This window comes from Lissotriton vulgaris, chromosome 5, assembly GCF_964263255.1.
Source record: "Lissotriton vulgaris chromosome 5, aLisVul1.2, whole genome shotgun sequence".
Taxonomy (NCBI): domain Eukaryota; kingdom Metazoa; phylum Chordata; class Amphibia; order Caudata; family Salamandridae; genus Lissotriton; species Lissotriton vulgaris.
The window spans coordinates 1,594,012,191-1,594,035,821 of record NC_141693.1 but is presented as its reverse complement, the minus strand read 5'-3'; the positions used below and the strand labels follow the sequence as shown (position 1 = coordinate 1,594,035,821).

General features: G+C 43.7%; 1 protein-coding gene across 1 annotated transcript in view; it reads right to left on the bottom strand.

Moving 5' to 3' along the window:
• Nucleotides 1–2,522: 2,522 nt before the first annotated feature.
• The window catches only part of ZFHX2 (zinc finger homeobox 2), a 545,334-nt gene continuing 524,225 nt past the window's right edge, over nt 2,523–23,631 (bottom strand). The window contains exon 10 of the mRNA XM_086923724.1: nt 2,523–3,929. Coding sequence (XP_086779850.1) covers nt 3,022–3,929 — 908 coding nt within the window. The 3' untranslated portion in view covers nt 2,523–3,021. The remainder of the gene's footprint in view (nt 3,930–23,631) is intronic.

The window sequence follows — 23,631 nt, the reverse complement described above, 5'->3', positions numbered from 1 at the left end:
TAGAGACGTGGTCCTTTAGCACCCTGATTATAGCGTACACCATTTTACTACTAGGGCCAAAGGACACACTAATGTAAGCCCACCGAAAGTAGATTGTATGCATCTTAAAACAGCCAATGGCAGAGGGCTGCATGTAAATGGCCCTGTATGTCCCAGAAGTATTTATGATGCACATCTTCCCTGTGTTTCTTTGCTTTTCCAAGATATACTAATCAAATAAATATTGTACAGTTTTAAGATTCGACAACATACATAAAGGTGATTTTTTTGTGCGGGGTAATTTGGCAGAGACACCAGCACATGCGTGTCTAATTGACAAGCAACCCTCCTTGTCCCACAGAACCCGCTCCCTTAGGCTTTGCTTTTTGTAGTGTGCGCGCGTAGCGAGGGAGACTTGATGGGAAACTGGGGCGCGGGAAGAGTAGAGGATGTGCAAGGCGAAACCCATCGTCTGCCGCACACAATTAGTGACAAATGTGCAAGCAAAGAGGAAAAAACTTAGCGGTGGGAGATCAGGAAAAGTCAGAGGGTGAGTGAGTTTTGTGATGAAGAAGGGATACGGGGAAAAGATGGAGCAGATAGAGGAAAGAGGAACAGACCGAATCGAGGCCGGGGTGTTGCAGAATAAAGTGAGAACTGGAGGTAACTAGTTGAAGTAAATCAGGGGGAAAGGAAAAATGGAGGTAAGGAACAACATCTGAAAGAAAAGGGAGAAACATGGAATGCTGGGAGAAAGGAAGCATACAAGGAAGGAAAGAAAAGGGAAAGGATTCGGTCAATGAAGGAATACTAAAAACAAACAAGTAGAGATAAAGTAGACTCGATGAATGTAACCTGAAAGTCAACAAAACAAAAAGGGTGGAGGTTAGGAAGAAAGAGATAGCAGAGACTATGGGAGATTGGAACAAAAATGAGAAGAAAGTGCAGGGGGTACTAGGATGTGTGGAAAAAGAGGCGCCATCAACAGCAACCAGGATTCTATGAAAAAAAACACAGCAGTATGACTTGCAACATGATTCCTTCCCTCCCTCCCGCCCTAACATAAAAAGCTGCAGGTTTGGAATAGTTGGTTAGGATCAAGTTGTGCCTGCCTCCACCCGCCACCATCCCTGCAGAGGAAAAAAAAAGCTTTAGTAGGAAGGGTTGCAGGAGTGGAGTACCTCCCCTGGGAACCCATATCTTTTTTGACATTTTCATTTTGGTTTTTTCGCCAGTTTTTGTTAGTTTTTTGTCCTTTTATCCTTTTTCTTTTAAATACAAGTCATCAAAGGTGGGTCCAAGAGTTTATGAGGGGAGGTGTTTGTCCAAGGCTCCCCCCATGTTAGATCACATCCTTTTCAAAAACCCCACCCCGTCAGAATTTCTTTTTGAGTGTAAAAAACTGAGGGGGCAAAAACAATAAACAATATATATATTTATATACGAGCGCAAAACTGGTTAGAGAAACAGATCCCGTAGGGTACTTTGAGGTTTTTTTTCAGGTCTCTTTTTTTTTTTTTTAAGGTTTTCAGGCTCCACTTTTTATCTCAGTTTTTCTTTCATTCTGACACCAAACAGGATCATTCCTTCTTTAGCTTTGTTTTTTTTCCTTTTTTTCTGTTTTCGTTGTCGTCCTTTTGGATTTCCTTTGATTTTTCTTCTTTTGGTTGTGTATTAGGAAAAATATTTTTTGCCTTTTACTTTTTTCTTCTAAAATGTTTTTTTGTGTAACTCTCTAAGCTTTGGATTCGACAGAAAACATGTTTTTAAAAAATCTTCCAGCTTTCCCCTTCCTCGTGTAGATGAAGCGACCGTACCCTTGTGGTCCCGCCTTGGCGTCAGAGAATAACTTTCTTAAAGCATGAGCTCAATAAAGGGGATGGGCATGCACCCGCCCCACATTCTAAAGGTACAAATTCCCTCCACCTTTCTCTGGATGAGAGGGATTACTTGCCAGACATCACTTATTACCATACTTAGAAATCAAATGGAAAAACAATCCCAGGAATCTAATGTTCTCATCTTTTGCTTAAAATCCCTTATTGTTTTTTTGTTTTTCTTTTTGGAAGAAGTGCTCGCCGCTGGGGGTTTCAACAGAATGAGGAGAGTGCCAGTACACAGAGCCAAAAAATATGTCCTCTAGTATGGCTCACCCCACAGTTACTTTTTTCTCTCTTTTCCATTAGCATCACAGTAGTCCAGAAATCCGGAAGATTTTCTTGTTTGGTTATTATACTTTTGTTTTTTAGGTTTTATGTGTTTTGGAGTACTTTGTTTCCATTCTTTATTTCTTAAAGCAGTTTTGAGGAGGGTGTTATTTTTTTCGGGTATGGCACCGAGATACAAGTCTAAATGACTCAACATACTTTGGGAAGTTTGGTTTTTTGGCCTTTCTATTGTTTCCTTAAAAGAGTGAACAACAGGTTTCTTTGTGTGTGTAAAAGACAGGAGGAGGAGAGACAAAACAAAGGAAAAGGGGTAGTGGCACAGAAACAGACAACGAAAGAGGGTTAAAAAAGGAGTGAGAGACAAAGGATGAGAAATAAATACAAGTGGGTTACAAAGGAAGAGACAAAGGATGAGAAATAAATACAAGTGGGTTACAAAGGAAAATAGAGGGTGACAGAGGAAAGCAATGCAAGAGGAAACATTTGACAATGAGACAAAATGAAGGAATAAAACAATGCTATGAGGAGACCAGGGAGACATCTGAATAAAAGGAGACAATGAAAATCAAGAAACAAAAGAATAGTGAGAAAAAAAATAATGGATGAGAAAGGGAGTAACAAGGTAACTGAAGAGTAGAACAGAAGTAGAGGCAAAGGAGAAAAATAAAAGACAAGAAACTAGCCAAAATGTGAGTGAGAAACTAAGAGTGGGAAAGTAGGGAAAAGAGAAGGAGGAGATAAATGAGAAAAGAGGGTAGAGAATGGAAGAAAGATGGAGGGAGAGTGAGAAACTGGGTTATAGATACAAACACAGGGGAAGAGATGGAAATGGAGGAGAAGGAGAAGAAAATGCTACAGAGATAGATATATGGTTCTACAGAGCTAGGAGCACAGAGGTAGACACTGGGTTCGGGCCGGGGTCCGCATGAGGTATGTTTGCTTCCTCTTTGGCAAATATGGGGTTATTTTGGCAGAGGGCATGCCGTTTGTGGGCGCTGGAGCGTAGGTGCTGGCCTAGGGCCTCGGTGCCGCTCACCAGCACCTGACAGGCCAGGCAGTGGTAGGTACAGACTGGAACCCGCAAGGGTGGTGGAGCAGCGCCTTGTGGGAAGCAGGCCTCATCCTGGTGTGCTGCTGCCTGTCCCTCGTCGTCAAATGCCTGCTTGCACCGCCGACATAGGTATCTGTGTGCTACGTCCACAGTGGAGACCCCAGTGCCTTGCAGGAGCAGCACATCTTCACTACTTGTCTGTGTTGCCTCCTCCACCTCAGGTGGTGGATCTCTGGGAGCCGGCGGAGAGGGCTTTTGAGGCTTTGGTTCCTCTGGTGATGTCAAAGAGTTGGGCAGCAGGCCAATAAGGGTTTGAGGTATTACTGGATTCATTGGGAAGAGGCCCTTCTTCATACCATACAGCTGTTGGAAGTAGGCCCCTTGGACCTGGGGGCTAAACATGGGTGGCGTTCCTGACAGCGGGAATGGCAGAAACTGCCCCCCCACAAGTGGCGGCGCACCTCCTCCACTAGTGATGGCGGCCTGGAGTGTCTTGAGGGATTTTGGCATGGCCAAGTTGGAGAGAATGGGGCTATCCGGAGGGTTCTTCTGTGGCAGACTGGGCTGGGGTGAGTTGCCGACTTGGGCATCCTTTTCTGTACGGTGCACCAGACTGACTTCACTGGTTGCAGCTTGATCCGATGCTTTATTTGGAGGGCCCTGATGGTTGAGGGCAGGCAGGACAGCTGGAGAAACAGGAGTAGCAATGCCAAGAATACTGGAAGCCGAGCCTGTTTACGAATAGAAACAGACAGTCATTAGAGAACACCAGAAGAGCCTTTCAGCCTTCGATTTGCAAAACTAGCCCAACCATGCCTCCCCAGCCATTTCTACTGCCCTCTGTCCAACTTTGCAATCCCAATACCTGCAGAAAGGGGTGTGTGTTTATGCGTGTGTGTACTAAGAGTGCAAAGAATATTTTATCTCTCCCGATCAAGGTTTACAAAGGGAAACATACATTTGTCCGACCCTTCAATCATTAAGGCGTTCCCATGGCAAATTGTGCCATGAGAACGCCTGGCCACCCATATTTAAAGTGCCTCACACTTTAGTAGACCTTTGAAGCAGCCAAAAAGTGATATAATCCAATTTACTAAATTGTAAATAAATGATAATAAAGGTCTGCAAATTCAATTAGGAGACAGAAGCTGCAAGACTCATCTATCCTTGAGGCCCTTGGGGTACGTGGATAAACACATGAACCAATATCGGTTAGGTCTACAGCTACTTGATCTAAGGCCCTTGGCTTTTAAGTCATAAGAGGTGAGGTGGATTTACAGTTATGGGGTCCTGCAGGTGAAAAGACAAACATGGGTCGTGAGCACTAAATACATGTAATTCCAAAACAATGAAAGTGGCCAGCTGTGCTGGCAGAGAAAGGAGCAAGAGGCAGTTGAGGAATGTTTACTGTATTTTCTAGGAATAGGCTGGGTATAAAGTTCTTGTGAAATGCAAGAACAGTGTTTCAGTAACCTATGTCGTAAACAATTGAACTAAGATAGGTAAGGTTACAGCCCCTTGATCCGAGGACCAGTGGAATAGGGATACCTAGATCATAAATAGGGGGTTGGTAGGCAGCAGGGTAATCCACAAACATGGGTCATGAGCGTTATACAATGCTAGAGACTGATTGGGATTGCAGCAAAAGGGTCAAGTGGGATGGAAATGAAAATATGTTTTGTGGTCAGTAGGAATAGTTTGAGCATACAGCTCTTGACTCAAGGTCACAAACATAAATGCATAAACCTAAGTCATCGGGGCTAAAAGGTCTGCATGTGAATAGGTAGACCTGAATCTTAGGAAATTCTTTGGACTTTAGGAGGGTTTTGAATTTACAGCAAGATGAGATTAGAAAATCTAATTGCCTTTTTGTTTATAATGGGCCCATAACCCATTCTACAAATGGCAAAGCAGCTACTGCTGCATCACTAACGACTATTTCCCTTTATAATATCTGTAAAATGGCCACTTGTAGGTCAGTTCATACCTTCACAAGACAATATTGTTCTGATTCAGTTTCCAAAAGAGGGACCAACTAAACATCCTTAGGAAAACTCTCTACAAATTGTCCTTTTTAATAGAAATTGGCTTGCTACTCCAGTTATTGTGGGTCCCTGGAGGAGAAAGGGGGGCAGGGGGGGGGGGGGGGGCGTTACTTACCTGTAATCCTATTTCTCATTCAGGGGAAGTCTTCTTAGTACTTGTAAACATACCCCCTATGTCCCTGGAGATTGGACAGACATGCACTATTTATCTAGCATACTCCTTCAATTCCATAAAAAAGGGAACAGTCACTTTCTGGGACATAATAGGATACTGGTGGAATGCCCTTTCCATAAAGCAGCAGTGCCAGTTTTACAGCCTTCTCAGGCTGAAGGTTATGTGGTTGTATTGTCCTTTCTCACATTTTTCCTTTAAAATAAAAAAAAAGATTTGTAAGAGTATTTGTGTTACATATGAAAAGAGTGAATGTCTCTAATTTAAGGTCTCGCTGGGCTCCTGTCCTTTGTAAATGGCGGCTTTTCATTGGTCAGTAGGCTTAGTAGTCCCTCCTTTGAACCGCCTTGTCTCTTCTTGTAACCTGCCATGAGGACACCCCCTGTTACATGTGTTGTTACTCCCTAGGTTTTAACTACAGCCTCAAGGCACTATTTTCTTAAACTAGACTGGCAGTGGTTACTTTACTCATTAGCACACCTCACATTTATGAGACCGTCTATAAAGTTCCCTTTATTAGCTCCACACAGAGTATAACCTAATCCGGAATTAATATACTCATTCTTTTGTCACATTTCAAAGCTTCTAATTGTATATATGGATATAGCTTTTTGGATGTACTTGTGGTACTGTCTTGCATGCAATGCATTATGGGTAGGCTGGATTTACCATATCTTCTACAGGGCGCAGTCCCATATGTGATTAAAAGAGGTCCCATGGGACCTCTTTTGGCCACATACTGTACTGCGCCCTGCAACATGGTCATGTGAAAAACATAGGCATTTATAATGCCAATGACTCCAACTTTGCAGGGTGCAGTATTATCTGTGGACAAAAGAGGTCCTGTGGGACCTCTTTTGGCCACATATGGTACTGCAACATGTTTAGGATAAAACATTTGCATTTCTAATGCCAATAACTCCAAAAAATGCAAGACTGTTGGCTCTGAAAATTACTTTGTTTTTTATCATTGGGAATAGTGCTAGGCAAATATAATAACTTCACTGCAAATAAAACAAAAGTTAACTTTCCACTAATCTTTTTAATTGACATGTTTCTGTCCTTTGTAAAATGGTGGCTTTTCATTGGTCAATAGGCTTGGGAGTCCCTCCTTAGAATCACCTGTTCTCTTCCTCTAATCTCCCATGAAGACACGCCCTGTTACATGTGTTGTTACACCTTAGGTTTTTAATTACAGCCTCAGAGCACTATTTTCTTGAAGGACTTCAGGCAGGACACACACTTGGTCCTAAACAAGGCTGGGAGTGGTTACTTTACTCACTAGCACATCTCACATTAATATGGGACCTTCTATAAAGTTCCCATCATAATAATTTTTTTTCACATCTCAAAGCTACTAATTGTATAGATGGGCAAAGCTATTTGAATGTACTTGTGGTACTGTCTTGTATGAAATGCATTATGGGTAGGGTGGATTTACCATATCTTCTGCTTAGTGCAGTACTGTATATGACCAAAAGAGGTCCCATAGGACGTCTTTTGGCCACATACCGTACTGCACCTTGCAACATGGATAGGTAAAAAACATTGGCATGTATAATGCCAATAACTCCAACTTTGCAGGGTGCAGTGTTATATGTGACCAAAAGAGGTCCGATGGTACTGCAGCCTGCAACATTGTAATTTATAATGCCACTAACTCCAACTTTGCAGGGTGCAATACTATATATGTGGCCAAAAGAGGTCCCATCGGACCTCTTTTGGCCACATATTGTACATATAGTACTGAACCCTGCAACATGTCCAGGTAAAAAACAATGCCAATACCTCCAACTCTAACAAATGCGAGACCAATTGCATTTCCAATGCAATAGGTCTCTCATTTGTTAAAGTTAGAGCTTTTGGCTCTGAAAATGACACTGCAAATAAAAAAACAAAAGTAAAAAACATTGGGTTTTTTCAATGCCAACAGCTCTAACTTTAACAAATGCGAGACTTATTGCATTGCAAATGCTTGTTTAAATTGGATGTGTGTGTGTGTATATATAAAGATTGCAAATAAGTAAATATTCCATCTGAGACTTGTAAGTCAGGTCATCACGGATAGCTAATGCTTGGAGGTATAAGATATAGGGCCCTGTTGCGAACTTTTGGACCTTCACTTTTTGTGTCACTTGCATTTAATCAGTGACTTTCTGTTTTTAGGTCGAGCCTTTACCATTCCGCAGGAATGGGAAATGGGGAGAATTCAAGTCGGCTATTTTCTCGTCAAACCAAAGGGCTTTCAGCCGCGGTTTTCTTGCAGTGCCCGTGAACCACGTGATAACATGCACGCGCATTCAGGGCCAGCCAGCCCAGCACATCAAAGGGCTTCTCCTCCCCTAATTATTCATGGCCGGCCGCAGGCCGGCCGTACTTTCAGTTTCCCCAGAACGGCTAATTAGGGGAGGAGAAGCCCTTTGATGTGCTTCACACCAATGCGCCTCAGTCATTCCTCTTCTTTGTATTTGCTTCCAGACTCACGCATTTGTTCACATCACATTTTAGTGCCCCCTGCCCTGAGGCACGCATCACTTGCCCGCTGCCATTAACCACGCATCACTTGCTCTTCGCCACACTGTGCCTGCTTGAACATCTCTGTGCCCACCTTTCACGATATTCATTTACTACTTTTTTTTTTTTAGCAGTGTAGAAATACGATGTTATTTCCTGTCATACATGCACTGAAGCGAACCCACTACGAAGTTCACGTTTCAGCTGTTTTCAATCCGGGCCCTTTCGTGAGTCATACCGGATGACTACTTAATTACTTCCGCTTTACATTTTTCCAATTACTGACTTGCTGCCACTGTCTTGTTTCTATTTTGTCTTCTGCCATTTCTTTCATTTCATGTACATTTTTTTTCATGTTTTACTTTCCGAGGACTGTGTGCTTCTCTCGTAGGCTCTCCCGCCCCATCCGGCTTCCCTCCAACCATTTGCCACACTCCTTGCCTCTGTCTTGCCTCCCCCTCCATTCTCCTCCCCTCGCTCGCACTCCCGCCCCCCACCAGGCTCTCCCGCCCGTTTCTCTTTTTTATCTCTGTCTCTCGATAAACCTGTTTGCCAGGATCCTCCCCTGGGCATCGCACTCATGACGTATGAGGTGCAGACACGTACATTAAGGTTTATTACTAGACTGCACTAGACTACATTGTACAAAATACCACAGCAAGACTCCTAGCAAAAAAACCACATACTCCCCGCCTGCAAAAGCATGTGTCAGAAGCCACGTAATTAAAGAGCGCTCTGTTTAATGAGGAAGAAAACGAGAAAGCACTTACGGAGACATTTGTGAATATGTCAACAATGCAAAATCAGCGTGCATTGTTGATTCACACTCGATCAAAGCGATTTAAGAGAGGAGGAAGCTATCGTGTCTTAACGCTTCCCTGCCACTGCTGGATGAAACCACAGAAGTGCAATCAGAGGGCAGCGGAGATCCTCAGACGGGAAATTACCTCGATCGCCATAGAAACAGGCAGGGAAGCCCGTGCAAAGCAACACCGCTTCTTTTTTCCAATCAATGGGCATTCGCTACCCCGGGCGATCAATTAAAAGTCATGGAGAATAATTATTTGACATTACTTATTCGTCCAGTTGTGCAGCACTGCGAGGTCGCCTGGCAGTTCCCCCCCCCCACATACGCACCCAGTGCCCCGTCTAAGAAAGCAGGCTCGGCCAGTCTCACTCCCACAAGCGGGGCAATTACTGCTAGCGCTATGATACTACCGCTGCGGTAAACACCGATAGCGGTAACTACCAATTACTGCGGGGGGATAAGTAATAACTTTTCGGTAATTAAGTTAATAGCGTTTTCTATCTAAAATATTCAAAAGCCCACCTATGTGCAACAACCAACGTAACCTAACCATACAGCAGGCGTTGAACACCCCAGCCAAGCGCATTTCTACCAGAGGCACCGCACTAGAACTGACACGCAAACAGAGGCAGTATGGAAAGTCGGAATCCCAGACTGACAACTGCTGTTCCATATGAAAACGTGAATATACCCAAGGAAATTACTTGCATAGGTACACGAACTGACTAAATAGTGGAAATCACTGGTCAAAACACAAGAGCAAAAAAAGAAATCAAAAGTCCTGCCTTATTCTGGAACTCTCCAAAAAGTTGTGCCACTTTATGAGCAGTCCCGTCCCCATCAGTAATGTTGCAACTACTCCCCCCACGCCCCCCCCACACCTTCACCCCAACAGCCGAAGACCCATTAGTCCTCACAACCCTTATGTACTACCCTTGCGGTTGGTTTGACCTTTTGCCGTGTCACTACCCCATGAAGACCAGAGCACAGCCAGGCATTTGGTGGCTACCTGAAATGTTTCAGCATCTTAGAGAGAGAGCACCACGGGAAAGCACCAATGCCTTGATGCACTATGCTCACTCTGTTAACCTCGAGTGACTGCATAAATGTTTTGCCATTTGTGCACCCGACACTCTGAAGCAGCTACAAGATACAGGCAGATTTTAAATTACACAAACACCTAAAAAACAGTTGTTAGCAGTCAGCCACCAAGAAAGCCTTTTAGCAGGAGGACTGAGACTTACAAAATGACGGGTGCAAGTCACACTTTTTGGGCCAGTATTTGGATTAGGATAAACATGATCAATGAACAACTCCTCTGTATAAACTTGTTCAATATGCACTGCTTAATTATCTAGGGTTCAGCAAAATGTATCAATCATCACTACATCTGGGTGGAAGAAACAAAGTCCACTTTAAACATCCTCAGACAAGATGATCCAGACATGGCACCAGATGGAATTTAATTCACTAATTCTGGCAAAGTGCTGAAATGGCTATTACCAGAGGATGATAGTTAATTAAACAAGCACTGGCGTTGCCAATAGGTCTCGCAGTAGGAAAGTTGGAGCTATTACAATTGCAAATAACAATGCCTTTTATTTTTGTTTACATTTTAAAAACATAAAGGGCTTTGTCATTTACAAAACCAATAGCTCAAACTTTCCTACTGCGAGACCTATTGGCAACGCCAGTGCTTGTTTAAACTGGCTTCTTCTTGAAGAAATTAAATGAACTTTGGCTAACATAGCCTCCAACAGACTTTCAAAAGCTTTGTTTTGGTTGCTTTTTAAAACTGAAATATTTTATATATTCACATTAAGATTACACAGAAGTAAGTATTCCGTCTGAGATTTGTAAGCACAGTTATTCCCTCAAGGATGATCTGTGCTTAGTGCTATGGGATTCAGAGTCCTGTGGTAAACATTTAGGGGCATATTAGCAAGGGCATTTACAACGCTTTAGCAGCCCTTTCTGCCGCTAAAGCGGCGATATTATTATCGCCCAATTAACAAGCTGTCGCTAACAGCTGTTAGCAACAGCTTTCCGGCTTACAGTGACCGTTTCCTTTGCATGTCAGCGATATTTATTGCTAATGATATGCAAAGTAGGCATGCCCCTCGAAAACAACAGGAATCCACTCGCAAACACACCTAACACCTATCAGCAATAGGACCCTGGGACCCGGTTAGCGACGATGAATGTTGCGCTAACCACGGTTATCACAGGTTTTTTACACCTGCTCAAAACCTGACTTGTCCATTCAACTCAATGGTGGGGTGGAATGTGTGGCTGAGACCACCATGGCCTATCAGCAACCACCCCCCTAATGCTGGATCATTATCGCTGTAATTCATGCGATAATCCCGCTTTTCGCCTCTATCGCTTTGTTTTCCATCGCCGTGGAGATAGCAGCTGCTAATGATGTGCGATGGAATCCAGCGATAGCCGACGATGTAAAAATACTTGCTAAGCGCGCTTTGCGATATTTATCGCAAAGCGTTGCTAATATGCCCCGTAATCCTATCCAAAATAGGCTCAGTTTATATCTCCCAGTTCTGGTAACCATACGGCAAGCATGTAAACTGCAATGACCAATGATAAATTGGGATTACAGCACCTGGAAATGAGAATAGTCAGACCTCGATTGTCAGATAGAGGCTAGACAGGACATATTGCTGCATATGAACGTCAGTCATCAAGGACAGATTGGGTTTACAAGCTAGCAGATCCAGGATGAATAGAAAGGCCTATGTACTTTCTGTATCTCTTACTACAAAACTAAACAGACCATTTTAGTTAATCTTAGCCAGACTGACCTCACATTTAAGAGGTCCAAAAGGTAAACATGAAGATCAAATTCATCAGCGATATGCTTGCTTCCAGCTCAGGTCCTACATCAATGAGCCTCTAGGCCATTACCCGAACCTAGGGCATCAGTGGAATTACAACTCCTGGTGCTACGAAATGTAGGAAAACAGAACCAAATTCAAGAGGATTAGATTGTTCTCAAAACGTGTATATCTGCTAGGACTTCATTATTGTGTTGATTGACTTTAATAATGTCATCAATGTTCCCTATTATTTCTACTTAATATTGCGCTTATCTGCTGTCAGTAGTATAAATGCTGCTATTTTAGTTGACATCTCAGCAGCAGAACTTGTGAGTGCTGGCCATAAGCTTGATATCAACGTGCTCCATGATGTAGATAGCTAAGGTACAGTCTTGAACTGATTTGTTTTATATCTTGCTAGCAGAATTCAAAGAACAGCCTTTGCTTCATTTACTTCTCCAGCTAGCATTTCTAGCTTCAGGGTGCCTCAGTACGCTGCTATATCGCCATACTTGTTTAACCTGGAGGTTAGGCCATTTGCAGCACTTGTTTGTTGACAGTCTTTATCTGCACTCATAAGCTGGCAAAACAACTTTGGTTCAGATAGAGTGATCTCACCTCTGATGATCTTTCCTTATCAACACCACCTTTCATCAGCCGGGGAGGCTTGAGACCCACAGAGAAAACAGATTCCAATCACTGGAGGCAATACCACTTTCATGAAACCCTTCTCTTTAGCCTTTACCCTAAACCATCAGACACAGTTAACTCTTGGTGTTAAATACAAAGCTTCCTTACTGAAGGTCAATCAGTTCAATGCATTTCCTTCTCCCTGCACCTTCTGAGGAAAGTTATTGCTACTCTCCCTCGCAGCCTTCTAAAGCTAGATGACATTTATTGACTCCACTCAACTATTTTACTGGCATCTATTTAGGCATTACATCATCTTTGCTTGACTGCCTCTAGTCCATCCAAAATCAAGCTCCTCACTTGTTAGCAACACTCGGGTCTTAAGCCCGCTTGGAGCCTGAAAGCTCTCGATTGACTTCCCATTAAGGCATGTGCCACCTTCAAGGCACTGTGGTTTGTTCACCATTGCATTTTCAGCACAGTCCCTAGATTCTTTGGTAACTGTTTATCCAGACACTTCCTGTCAGGATCATTCTGTTCCTCCATAATGCTTGGGGAGGCTGTGGCTTTTGGTTTCTTGCCTCCTCAATGTGGAATACTATGCCCCTGAACTTAGAAACATCTCCTATTTGCACTTTAGGAAGAAACTGAAAAACTATTTCTTCTGTCAACATTTCAAATAATTATCATATGCTCAATGCTGTTTTAACTGAACTTTCAGCACCAAGAGACCCTTCAACTGGTAGTGTGCTTGGTAAGACATCAATAACATGACAATATTCAATATTTTAATTTATAACAAAACTCAGCAACTTATTTTTTTTAAGTAGATGTAAGTGGGTGGTATCTTTACAGACAGCACCAGGAATCAAAGGATATAGGGTAATTACAGCTTCTAGATCTAAATGCTTTAGGTAAAGTACAGCCCAAAGTAATCCTGGATTATTGCAGTTACAGTATATGATTGCGAGTGCTGGAGCCATGAAAGTTTTTCAGGTAACCACAGATTACGTAAATGAATACTATTTAGATTCACTGCATGTTATGATGCTTCTTTAAGTGCTCTCCTCATGGTGCTGACACTCCACTTAAGTTTTGTTATCATTCTACCGAAAGGAAAGGGCATTACTATGAAGCCTTCCGGAGTTGGAGGTGGCCCTCAGTTACATGGAGAGAGGGATGAAAATCCACAGCTGTGCTGCCTTTATGGAAAATGCACCACCAACTTGTTGACCATAAAGGAAGACAGAGATCCTGGCAAGTTTTGAATGAGTGGAACACAGTGCAAGTGGATAATATAGCTTGAAGGAATGAATTGTCTGCCTTTGTCATGACAGGTCATTCAGAAAACACATTAAGAAAGGAGAATTGATGACCCTATTTAGAATTTTAAAAAAGTGGTGAACCAATATGTCTTGCCTTTACCGTGTTGAGTGATAAGCTACTGGCTTGTTTGTAAAGCATAGTGAAAAATAGAGATGGTCGGCAGAGTGTTGCATACAGGTACATCGATATCCTTCCCGGAATATTTTCTTTTATTGATTAAAACCTGTTCGAAACCTGTTGAAGGATGACGTCCATTTTGAAATTCATTTCCTGAAAGAAAAGAATTCCAAGATGGCCGCTAGTACATGTATCATAATGTAAGAAAGCATGAATACAAATCATAATGCATAGGTGGCAATTTTAGCTTTTTTAAATAAAAAAAACTTTCATTTACCTTTCTAAGATGATCAAAGAACAGCCATTTTCGGACATTAAATCAAATTATGTTTCTAATCACAGGGTTACTGTTTTGTAAAGGAGAGTGGTCCAGTAGTAGAAATTCACCAAAAACAAGAATAAAGTACATAGTGGGCAGTGGTGGGTTAGTAAAAGCAAGAAGCTGGTGGTAATGGAAAACAACGAACGGGGAGGAGTGGCAGAGCAACAAAGGAACTGGTAGAGGAAAACCAAATCAAAGGAAGAGCAGGGAGGGGTAGCAGGGCAATGGAGGAACTAATGGGCAGAGAAAAAGCAATGATACATTGAGGGTGGGAGAACAATGGAGAAAGTGGGGCAGAGTGAAAGGGACATTAAATGAAACATTCGGGTGAGCAACTTTAAGGAGCATGGAGGGGTTGCAGAGCAATTGAGGAACTCGGGGTAAAGCAACAGTGACAGTGGAAAGAGGGGGCAAAAATGTAAAACATAACAAGGACGCAAGGGAGAGGGAAAAAAATGCATTCTGATGGGGAGGGCTGAAAGAAAAATAAAAAACGTTGCTCCCCGATTGTAAGCCATGGAATGATAGAAGACATCCCATCAGAAACATGATAAAACTGCTATCCTCCAGGGGAGAGACAAGCTAGAGAAGAGGAAGGAAATCCATTGAATAACTAAGGAAAATAGCTTGACAAGAAAGCCAATCACGGAGAAGCAATGGATTGGCCGAAGGCCATTTCTAAGTATCAGTACAGTACACAATAGGTCTTTCAACAGCCGACAGCTAAAGTTGTCTGTACTCAAGACTTCAAAAGAAAGCAATCAAATTCAAAGCAACCATTTAAGTTCAAGATTTCTACAAATATTATAAGATGGATCTTGTGACTGATGGTGTCCAATGTAGCTGATAGTGTTTGTGACATGGGTTTGATAGCTCATCCGTCCTAATCTATCTACCAACATGCAGAAATTATCCAAAGCCGCTATAAGAACAGTCTCAACTGGATCGAAAATCACCTTGAAGAGAGTTCAAAAACTGATCTGACAAAACCAGCATTGTTCGACAATAACTGTGACTCACTCCAGCAAATGTGTTGGACAGAGCATGTTTGATGGAGGACACTAAATTCCGGGATCTTTGAGGCACAGAAAATATTTTGAGAGTTAATTTACTACCAGACATTTGTGTTTACACGACAAATGCTTTGCAAAACAGAATAGTTAAGCATATATCTCATCTGGGATGTTCAACCACAGAATGCTAACAGTTGCTTGTAAAAGTTTGCAGGAAGCCAGTTAGTCTACCAACTAACTGCCACGCAAAGGTGGAAAAGATTTAGCATGTTATTTCACAACCCATTGCTTTTACGGCTATCTCATTCACCAATACTACATTACTGCAATTATCAAACATTAACAGGCGTTTACCCCCATCTTTGAGTGCCTGATTGTAAGGGAACTAGTACTCTGACTTTCTTTACGCTAATCTAGCATTTAGGCAGAGGTTTTGGTCTGTCCGTGTCAATGTTAGGTCTAGGACCTGTACTATGACCTATAAGTGCCCTCATAGTAGGTGGTGGACTACTGTCTACGTGCTTGGTATATCACACTATGCGGTAGTGTGTTTTGGAATCTAGTGTAACCAGACCGTTTTCAGGTGTCAGTTTGAGAGTAGCCTATTGACCCTCACTTAGTTCAATTATGAAATGAAAGCAAAAACTTTGCATGGACGTCCCAGATGTATGGCAAACGTGTGTATTCAATGCATGTGTAGCAGAATGGTTTGTAGGTCCCTGTCTTCTGTGAGTCTTAATGCTGGGGCCAGTGGGATCCATTTAGGAAATCCCCGGGTGATCATGGTACAAGACGGAGGATGAGGAGGACTGCTTCCCCAGACAGTGGAAAAAAATTGCCTGCATACTTGTGGTAGGAGGGTGGAGATCCAGACAATGAACTGAGGAGAATACAGGCAGAACTCACTATAGAAATTCCAAAAAGTTAAATTATTAGCAAAGGACTGCTAATTACTTCTTCGTGATCCATACGGGATTATACTGGTGAAGGTTACTCTAAAAACTACTATACAACAAGGGCTTGTCAGTCTTACTAGAGTTGAGAGAATATAACTAAAACTCAACACTTTCCTTGGAGGATCTGAGGGTCCGCCTAGAAGCCTGACTGCTCAGAGAGGGAAGAAGCGTACCTAGTTCTGCAGGAGAGCCTGCCCAGGAGGAGAAGTTCAAAAACCACAGTTGATGGACAGAATGCAGAACAATGTCGTACATTCACCCCAGTACAGAGATTTGGGCATATCTAAATCCATCGTTTTTTCGCACTCCACACCACCCCAGTTCAGACATGGCCATATGCAAATCAGTCTGACCCTGTGCCTAATGGGAACAGTCCATCCCGAACTGCCAAGTCATGCCTTCCCTGGACCGGAAACAAACTTCCGAGGACTGGTTTCTGGCATTCCAGCCATCTTCAGCCCGGCTTGCTTGAATCCAGTGTTGTGGAGAGCATGGGACTCACGTCTGAGCATACCCATCCCACTCGGGGTGACAAATGCAAAAACCACAGTTGATGGACAGAATGCAGAACAATGTCATACATTCACCCCAGTACAGAGATCTGGGCCTAAATCCATCGTTTTTTTGCACTCCACACCACCCCAGTTCAGACATGGCCATATGCAAATCAGTCTGACCTTGTGCCTTATGGGAACAGTCCAGCCCGAACTGCCAAGTCATGCCTTCCCTGGACCGGAAACAAGCTTCCGAGGACCGGTTTCTGGCATTCCAGCCATCTTCAGCCCGGCTTGCTTGAATCCAGTGGTGTGGAGAGCATGGGACTCACATCTGAGCATACCCATCTCACTCGGGGTGACAAATGCAAAAACCACAGTTGATGGACAGAATGCAGAACAATGTCATACATTCACCCCAGTACAGAGATCTGGGCCTAAATCCATCGTTTCTTTGCACTCCACACCACCCCAGTTCAGACATGGCCATATGCAAATCAGTCTGACCCTGTGCCTCATGGGAACAGTCCAGCCCGAACTGCCAAGTCATGCCTTCCCTGGACCGGAAACAAGCTTCAGAGGACCGGTTTCTGGCATTCCAGCCATCTTCAGGCCGGCTTGCTTGAATCCAGTGGTGTGGAGAGCATGGGACTCACATCTGAGCATACCCATCTCACTCGGGGTGACAAATGCAAAAACCACAGTTGATGGACAGAATGCAGAACAATGCCATACATTCACCCCAGTACAGAGATCTGGGCCTAAATCCATCGTTTCTTTGCACTCCACACCACCCCAGTTCAGACATGGCCATATGCAAATCAGTCTGACCCTGTGCCTCATGGGAACAGTCCAGCCCGAACTGCCAAGTCATGCCTTCCCTGGACCGGAAACAAGCTTCCGAGGACCGGTTTCTGGCATTCCAGCCATCTTCAGGCCGGCTTGCTTGAATCCAGTGGTGTGGAGAGCATGGGACTCACGTCTGAGCATACCCATCCCACTCGGGGTGACAAATGCAAAAACCACAGTTGATGGACAGAAAGCAGAACAATGTCATACATTCACCCCAGTTCAGCATGTTTCTAGCATGAGGAGCTCCAGATAAAGGAGACGGCAGAAGACAGAGATCCAGAAGTGATCCGTGCTACAATGGAAACCCCCAGTCTCTCAGCACATGGCATGAATGAGAGATTCTACCAGAGCATGTAATCATGTGAAGCCTGACAGTACGCCATGGGCAGAAAAAGCTGGTACTGCTACCAGATGAGAAACATGATCAGCCGGCAGGCTGTAAATACCCCTAAAGAGGGGAACTTGGTCTGTAGGCCAAAACTGCCACAGCTGAGTGTTTGATCACAGCCAACTAGGAGGGCCGCCGCTGCTGGGTTGTTCCACAGTCCTACCTTCCTAGGACTACTCCATAAATCTTATCCTGAGTGAGGTTGCTGCAGTTCCCCCGTGAGAGAAGAGTTGAGCCCTGAGGGCGACAGAGCAACCTGTGCCCGTTGCACAGCCTGGACTAGCACAAGCAGCCAGCAGGTATAAAGTAGGGCTATGCCTGTACAAGGAAACAAGTGTTGAGGTGCATGGGTGAGCCCAACATGCCAACTGGAAATTATCTGAAAAAGGTACATTGACTTGAGTTCATTACGCCAGTGAAAAAGCTGCACCTGAGCCCAATCATGCCTGTAGACGGTTGGGGATAGTATTAGCAGGACCTTGACCATAACAGCTGGGAGAGCAATTACCAGTTAGGTGGGGACAGTGTAACACCTCACTGTTAGAACTCATCAAACTGTGTAATATATATTATTGGTATGATATTAAAGTATTTTCTTTTTTCATAAAAGACCATCACTGGGTGGATACGGTCAGTTGGTAACCCCCTTTTTCTCCCAGAGAAGCCGGTCGCCTTCGTTACCTTGAGAGTCAAGTGTGGTTAGGTAGCGTATCCACCAGAAAAATCATCATAGAAGGTAGGCAACTTGTTTTTCTGATGGGGACTGCAGACCACAGAATGATCACCTTGTGGTTAGATAACAAAGCAGTACCTTCCGAGGTGGTGGGTCTGTGGAATGGCTCAGAACAAAAAGTTCTGCTGGATGTCACTTCCACTGGACCTGGCTCTCCAGAGAGTAGTACTTTGTGAATATGTGAACTGATGCCCACATAACAGCCTGACAGATGTCCAAGACAGGTATTCCCAGATAGAGGGCGGTGGTAGGAGCATTGGTTGCGGTTGAATGAGTCTGTACACCTGCCAGAGGTTGGTTCTTACCCAATCCAAAGAAGATCTTGATGCAATGCACAATCCATCTAGAACTGGTTTGCGCTACTTTGTCCCAGAGAACCTCACTAAGGGCTTGTCGTCCACCTGATGATCCATGGTGATATTGATATAAAGCTCAAGGGCTCTCTTTGGGTCCGAACAAAGCCTCTTTTCCTCCTTCATTACATTGCAAATATTGCCTGCAGGGTTTAGACTCCCTGATATGAAAAGGCATCACAACTTTTAGGAGAAGCGCTGCATTAATTCTCAGCACTAGTTTGTCTGGGAAAAATAGGTGGTATACAGTTGATGGAAAGATAATGATTATAACTAACTAATGTGACAAACTGACATGGTCGTTATGAGGGACACTGTCTTCATGATCTGATGGGGATAGCTAACTGCAGATTCCTTAACTTTTGAATTCTTGCCAGGCATCATACTCGATCCGGAAATTTTTCAGCAGTACTTTTGCGCGGTTGGGGGACGGCCTCGTACAGCTCTATGAGGACGTCTACGCCATTTGTGACATCAGTGGAGAATATAAGTCCCCTCTGGTGAACGGACATCAGTTTCTTCTTTTCCGCACTGTAACATAGGATCCAGAGACGCCTATCTCTGGCTGTTTTTCGGCCTGCTGTAACAATTCTTTCATCTGAAACTGTGCCAGAGCGCTCTATGCCTTCTGGATTTAAATCCTGTGGGTATTGTGCTCAGCAAGTGTATGGTACGGAGCCTCATGCTATATGCATGTGTTGCTTGGTTGAGCACCACAACACCGAAGAGTGCGATACCTGTCAACATTGAAAACGAAGGCACTGCGGGAGCGATGAATGAAGCTCTTGCCTGCGCGGTTTTCGCAGACTTCCAGTACTCCTAAGTGGTTGACTTCACAGTCTGCGGTTAGGCTACAGAGCCGCTCCAGAAACTGTTCCATGTGAGAGTCGCTTAACATCCTGTGAACGACATCCATGATCCAAGAGTCCTGTTCATGTCTCAAGATAAGCGTCGTCGTAAGTGATTAAAGTCACAGTTTTCTGGGACTGCTTAGTCTCACAATGTGCTTTTAGGTGGATCCTCACGTTCTTGTGTTTAGGACTCCATGCAAGTCGCTCCTGCACCTCCCTTCCTTTCCTGGAGAAGGCGACTAGGGCCCAGATGAAAGAGTATTATGATGCTCTCCTTGTCATCTTTGAACCCTCACCTTCCTCTGGAGTCCCTCCGGGCCCCAAGGAGGTGATGGGTACAGTGACTGCGACTTCACCAACAGATTCGCCCGCTGTTGCAGTCAGGCCCTCTGGAACACCAGTGCACAGTCCTTCAGGGCTCATACCTGTGGAGCTGACTGACTGCAGAGCAATGTTGGTTGTTCCTCAGGAAAACGTTTTGATGGAGCTGGAAGGTTCCAAACTAGAGTTGGTGCACGACCCTGCAGAGGCTTGAGGTAAGGGCATCCCTTTGAATAATTCTGTACACAACGCCATCAGCATAGACCGACGCCCTTCCATTTTTGTTTCAGACGTCGAGACGCTGCCGATCGATGTGTTTGCGGAGCCGATAATTCAGGAGTTGATGGAAGGAAATGAGGAAGAGGTTTCTTTGGTGCAACCTGTGAATGCACCTCCTATGATGGATAGCTGGATCTTGGAGCTAGGTGAAGCATGCAGGTTTGAGTATTACCCTGCTTCTAGCCTTCGATCTCCTCCTGTCTTTGTCTCAGAGACCAGTTCTTCTTTGGTGGATATTTTATATTTGACTCTGCCATTGGTGGAGTAATCTACAGCCCCTCCTCATTGAGGTTCTTCATCCCGATCAGTCAGGGGTTGAGCCAGTGCCTTTTGTGAGGCACTATATATTTTACTAGGGGCACTGTCCAAATCCTGCTACTGGTTCGCTTGTTGACCATACTATTGCCCACAAGCATGGCCCTGCCCCGGATGATCCTGTTTGCATTCTCCGCCAACCTACACACCACAGTTTTGTGGTTCAGGCCACTTGAGCTTCCCACAATGTGGATAGTGTTCCCCCTATTCCAATTGACAGATTGCCAAAAGCAAGACTCTTGTTCAGAGTTATGTTCTGTTAATATGACTTGCATTCTAGGACGTTTGTCAGACAACTTAAGGGATTCGTTGGCGTAACTATTGCCATTGTTTCCATAGGCTAATGGGAACGATTTGAATCAACTGATTTCGGGTGGATGGTAAGGTTAATCATTAGGTGGGGAATGGACACCACTGATTTGATTGCTCGAGCCATGGCGTCTTCTGTGGCGGTGCACCGGCGAGCATGGCTTCATGCTACTGGATTTTCAGAGACAGTCCAGTCAGTTTTAATTGACATGCAATTCATTTGTATCGTGCCCCAGCAGATGCTGCTTTGCATAGCTTTAGGGACAGACAGAGTAGTATAGACCCGTAGCCCAGTTTCTTTCTTCCATCCTAGTAGAGGAGACGTTTCTGTTCAAAAGTCATCTCCTAGTATATGATTTGACTCAAAATTGTAGTATGGAATGTGTTTTTGCAGTGCAAAGTCAACTGGTGTGGTGTTCCGGTCTTTGCAGATCTTATTTGTTATATTGTTACTGTCGATGACAGGTTGTCTTCGTATGAGACCCTACATGGGTTTTTTGCCTACCAGTGGTAAAGTTTTGTTTTGGTTATGTCTGCTGAGGGGATCCTCATTCGAGATTAAATTGTATGGGTCTTTCTTATGTGAAGATTACCTGGGGTCTTTGTTCATGCAGGACCAGTATTGTTTTTTCACAGAAAATTGAGTTTCTTGGATTAAGTTTTTCTTTTGGTAACTTCCTGCCTTACTTCAAGAGATGTGGTGATACACAGCTTTTAGTTCCTTCCTTTTGGGGTGTTTTTCCCTCCGTCCATTCTGGAGGTTTATTCATCAATCGTTGTAGATTGCAACATATTTATTATTGATGTTTTCCATTTGTATGGAGTCAAGTTACTTGTATTCGTTCCAGTTTGCCATGTTTCTATTGTAGGTTAAAGGATGTACCCATCTATGTAGCTTTTTGAAATTATGCTATGATACTCTGGCTAAAGGCTTGATATTATCTGTCTCTTTGAGCCCTGTGTTCCTTCTCTATTGTGAATCTGTTATTCTCTGTACCTCACAGAGACCATAGTGTGACCATATGAAGGAGATTATATATATATATATCTATATCCAACCGAGGCCCGGTGGAGCTACCCGATAGCTAAAGAGGGGCTGGGCTGTGGACTTCGCCCATGGTCTTCACCTACCCAGCCGGACTTTGGGCAGACTTTCCTTCGTCTCTCTGTCGCATTCTCCCTTCTACCCCTTTACCCTACCCCCTTTACCCTTCTATGATCCATTCATCTCATCCCCTATGCTCTTTAAATGTTTTCCCATTGAGACCTAGCTATTTGGCCGATGCCCGGTGGAGCTACCTGATAGCTATAGAGGAGATGGGCTATGGACTTCCCACCCCTCGACCGTCACCTACCCAGCCGGACTTTGGGCAGACTCTCCTTCGTCTCTCCATCCTATTTCCCTCCTACCCCTTTACCCTACCCCCTTTCCCTTCTAAGCTCCATTTAGCTCCTCTTCCGCGCTCTTGAACTGTTTTTCTAGTCTAGTAACTGATGTAATTTTGTAACTTTGTGGAACCTTATGTAAAGCGCTCTGATGCCTCCGGGTCTAGCCTGCATTATACATAACTCAAATAAAATAAATAAAAATAAAAAATATGTTTGTGTGTCCACAAACACAAGTTGCGGGTCTCCTAGCCTCTTAATGGCGGCGGGCTCAGGATGAGGTCGCAACCCTCCACAAACAGTCAAGAGATTTCTCCGTACTTCAGTACCAAAAATCCACTCGAGCCCAAAATTAATCATGCAGCAAGTAAACACCCGACGCGTTTCGATGGCAGAGCACCTTGGACCCGTGACCAAGGTGCTCTGACCACGAAACGCGTCGGGCGTTCACTTGCTGCATGATTAATTAAATACACACTTCAAGAAACAATTTTGGGCTCGAGTGGATTTTTGGAACCTTTATCCAAATATGTGGACTATTTTCTTCATGATTTTATGGAGGCTCTTCCTACTTACTTGAGAGACACTGGTGATTTCCTTACTAAATTGAGAGACATTGTTTGGAAACCTAATTACATGTTTTTGGTAATGGATATTACCTCTCTTTACACCTCGATAAATCATAGTGATGGTTTAACAGCTATTGAATATTTTCTGTCTAAAAGGGACATTAAGTATTTTGAACACAGCAAAATGCTGATTACTATGATTGATTTGTGTCTCAAAAACAATTTCTTTTTATTTAACGATGAAGTCTACCAACAATTGCGGGGTGTTGCGATGGGGGCATGTTTCTCCCCCAGCTATGCGTGTTTACACGTCGGCTGGTGGGAGAGGCATGTTCTTGGTGGGCTCCGTGATTGTTTGGAGGACTGTGAGACTGGCATTGCTAAAATGTGGCGTTTTATTGACGACGTATTTATAATCTGGCAAGGTTTTAAATCTTCTGCTGAGGAATTTGGTAATAACATCAACATCAATTCTTTGAACCTTGAATTCACAGCTAATATCAACAATGTGAGTGTAGACTTCTTGGATGTAGAGGTTTACATTAAGGACAATAATATCATGACTATGATGCATAGAAAATCCACGGCTGGAAATTCTATTTTACATGCCCAAAGTAATCATCCTCGCCATCTTATTAAGAGCATTCCTTATGTGGAATTTTTAAGAATTAGGCGCATATGCAATAATGAGATTGATCTTGCAATATGTCTTGATGGTTCTTTTCAGAGGTTTTTACGTAGGGGATATGATAAAGATGCTCTCACTAGCTCCCTTAAAAAGGTGATGTCAAACCAGACGGGTCTTACTTCTGAATCTGAGGCCATTATTACAGACACTCTTGAGTC